The sequence below is a fragment of the Bison bison genome, unplaced genomic scaffold (genome assembly GCF_000754665.1).
Source record: "Bison bison bison isolate TAMUID 2011002044 unplaced genomic scaffold, Bison_UMD1.0 scf7180017864270, whole genome shotgun sequence".
Lineage (NCBI taxonomy): Eukaryota > Metazoa > Chordata > Mammalia > Artiodactyla > Bovidae > Bison > Bison bison.
In genome coordinates this window covers 5,805,258-5,806,876 of record NW_011494842.1, presented here as the reverse complement: position 1 = coordinate 5,806,876, position 1,619 = coordinate 5,805,258, and the positions used below count along the sequence as shown (strand labels likewise).

At 63.9% G+C, this 1,619-nt stretch overlaps 1 protein-coding gene across 1 annotated transcript in view; it reads right to left on the bottom strand.

Annotated features, from left to right (window-relative positions):
* LOC104994907 (gametogenetin-binding protein 1-like) overlaps nucleotides 1-1,619 on the bottom strand; it is a 5,161-nt gene that overhangs the window by 1,551 nt on the left and 1,991 nt on the right. Inside the window, exons 4-5 of the mRNA XM_010848615.1 lie at nucleotides 1,408-1,558; nucleotides 309-448 (exon numbers count right to left, since the gene is read on the bottom strand). Coding sequence (XP_010846917.1) covers nucleotides 309-448; nucleotides 1,408-1,558 — 291 coding nt within the window. The remainder of the gene's footprint in view (nucleotides 1-308; nucleotides 449-1,407; nucleotides 1,559-1,619) is intronic.

The window sequence follows — 1,619 nt, the reverse complement described above, 5'->3', positions numbered from 1 at the left end:
GGAGATGAGGAAACTGAGTCCCAGAGAGGGCGAGGGACTTGCCCGGAACCACACAGCAAATGCACGGCAGTGACGCCTTAGCAACGGGCTCTGGGCTAAGTGAGAGCCAGCCAGATGGAGAAGTGTGTGCTTAGGAGGCCGGGGTCCTGCTCTCAGAGAGACCACCATGGAGAAGGACTTGTGCCCTTCCTGCCCAGCAGGGTGCGTGGGTGGCTGGAGCCTGGGCCCGCAGCCTACGGAGAGGGGAGGTCTCCAGCCCCAGGCTCCCGGGCCGCAAGCAGGGCGGGGTGGTGGGAGGGTGGGTGTACCTGGCCATCCACGACGCCCGCCTCCTCCAGGGTGATCTCTGGCTGGGTCAGCAGCTCCCGGCCGTCATAGCTGCCCATCTTCCAGAGGCGGGACTCCCGCTGAACGACCAGAAGCTTCTTTAGCTCCGCCTCCACAAAACCTGAGAGCCAGAGAGAAGGGCATGGGACAAGCAGGAGCGGGCAGCTGCAGCCTGCCGGGGATCTGAGGAAGACGAAGTGGCCCCAGCTCTCCAAACCTCTCCCTGTCCTGCGTGGCCCCTGGTCACCCCGAGTCGGGCCCCTGGAGCCCGCCAGACTCCACCTCCCCACCGCCCAGCCTGTCCCAGGATGCTCACTGGGCTCCCTGCTCCCATCCCGAGCGTGAATCTCTTTACCTGCCTCCGGGGGGGACAGTGTTCATTCGAGGGGCAGACATTTCCTTCACCCCGCCCCGCCTCCCCCAGCCATCAATTCCAGCGTACCAACCCGGAGTAACCCAAACCACGGGGGTTCAAGCCCCAGCTCTTCCACTGACCAGCGAGGTGATCATGGACAAATTACTTAACCCCTCTGGGCCCCAGTGATCTCACAGGGAAGCGAAGACGGTATAACAGGACCGACCTCAGAGTCAGAATGCAGTATTTCATGAAAAGTGCTTAGGAGAGGGTTTGGCTCGTGGTAAGGCAAATGTCAATGGAGACTTTACTGGAGGCTGTCATTCATTACCACTAAGCCATCTGCTCGCCCCACCAGGGTGGCGAGGTGGTTGCAATGGGAGGAGGGGGTCCCCTGGGCACCGTCACATCAAGTGCACACCTGAGGGGAAAACTGGGGGTGCAGGGGGGCGCCACTGAAGGAGTTAGAATTCTGGGCTGGGAAAGGGTGCTGCTGGAGGAGCCACGGTACCTGTCGTAACCCGCCCCCCACCCCTCAAGCCTTCCCCGCCTCCCAGGCCCACACCCAGCTTCTTCTGGGGACCGGCGCCCGCAGGTCAGCCGGCCTGAGCGATCATTTTAAGTCCTGTGCTTCCCCCTGGTGGTGTTAACCGGTGTTGCATCCGAGAGCCGCTCCATCAAAGCGGGGCTGGGGCGGGGTGAGGGGGCACGGGCGGCACACCCACCCACTGTGTCCGTTGACCTGAAGGCCTTATGCAGCGGGGACTGGAGAGTGACGACGCCCGGCACGCAGAGCTTGAGGGCGCTGTCTTCCTCCGCCGCCGCCGCCTCTTCCTCGCCGGGCTCCTCTCGGGGCAGGCCTTCCTTGAGAGGGAACTGAGGGTGGACGGCCATCCCGCAGGTGAGGGGGGCACCTGAGCCGGGGCCCCACCCCGAC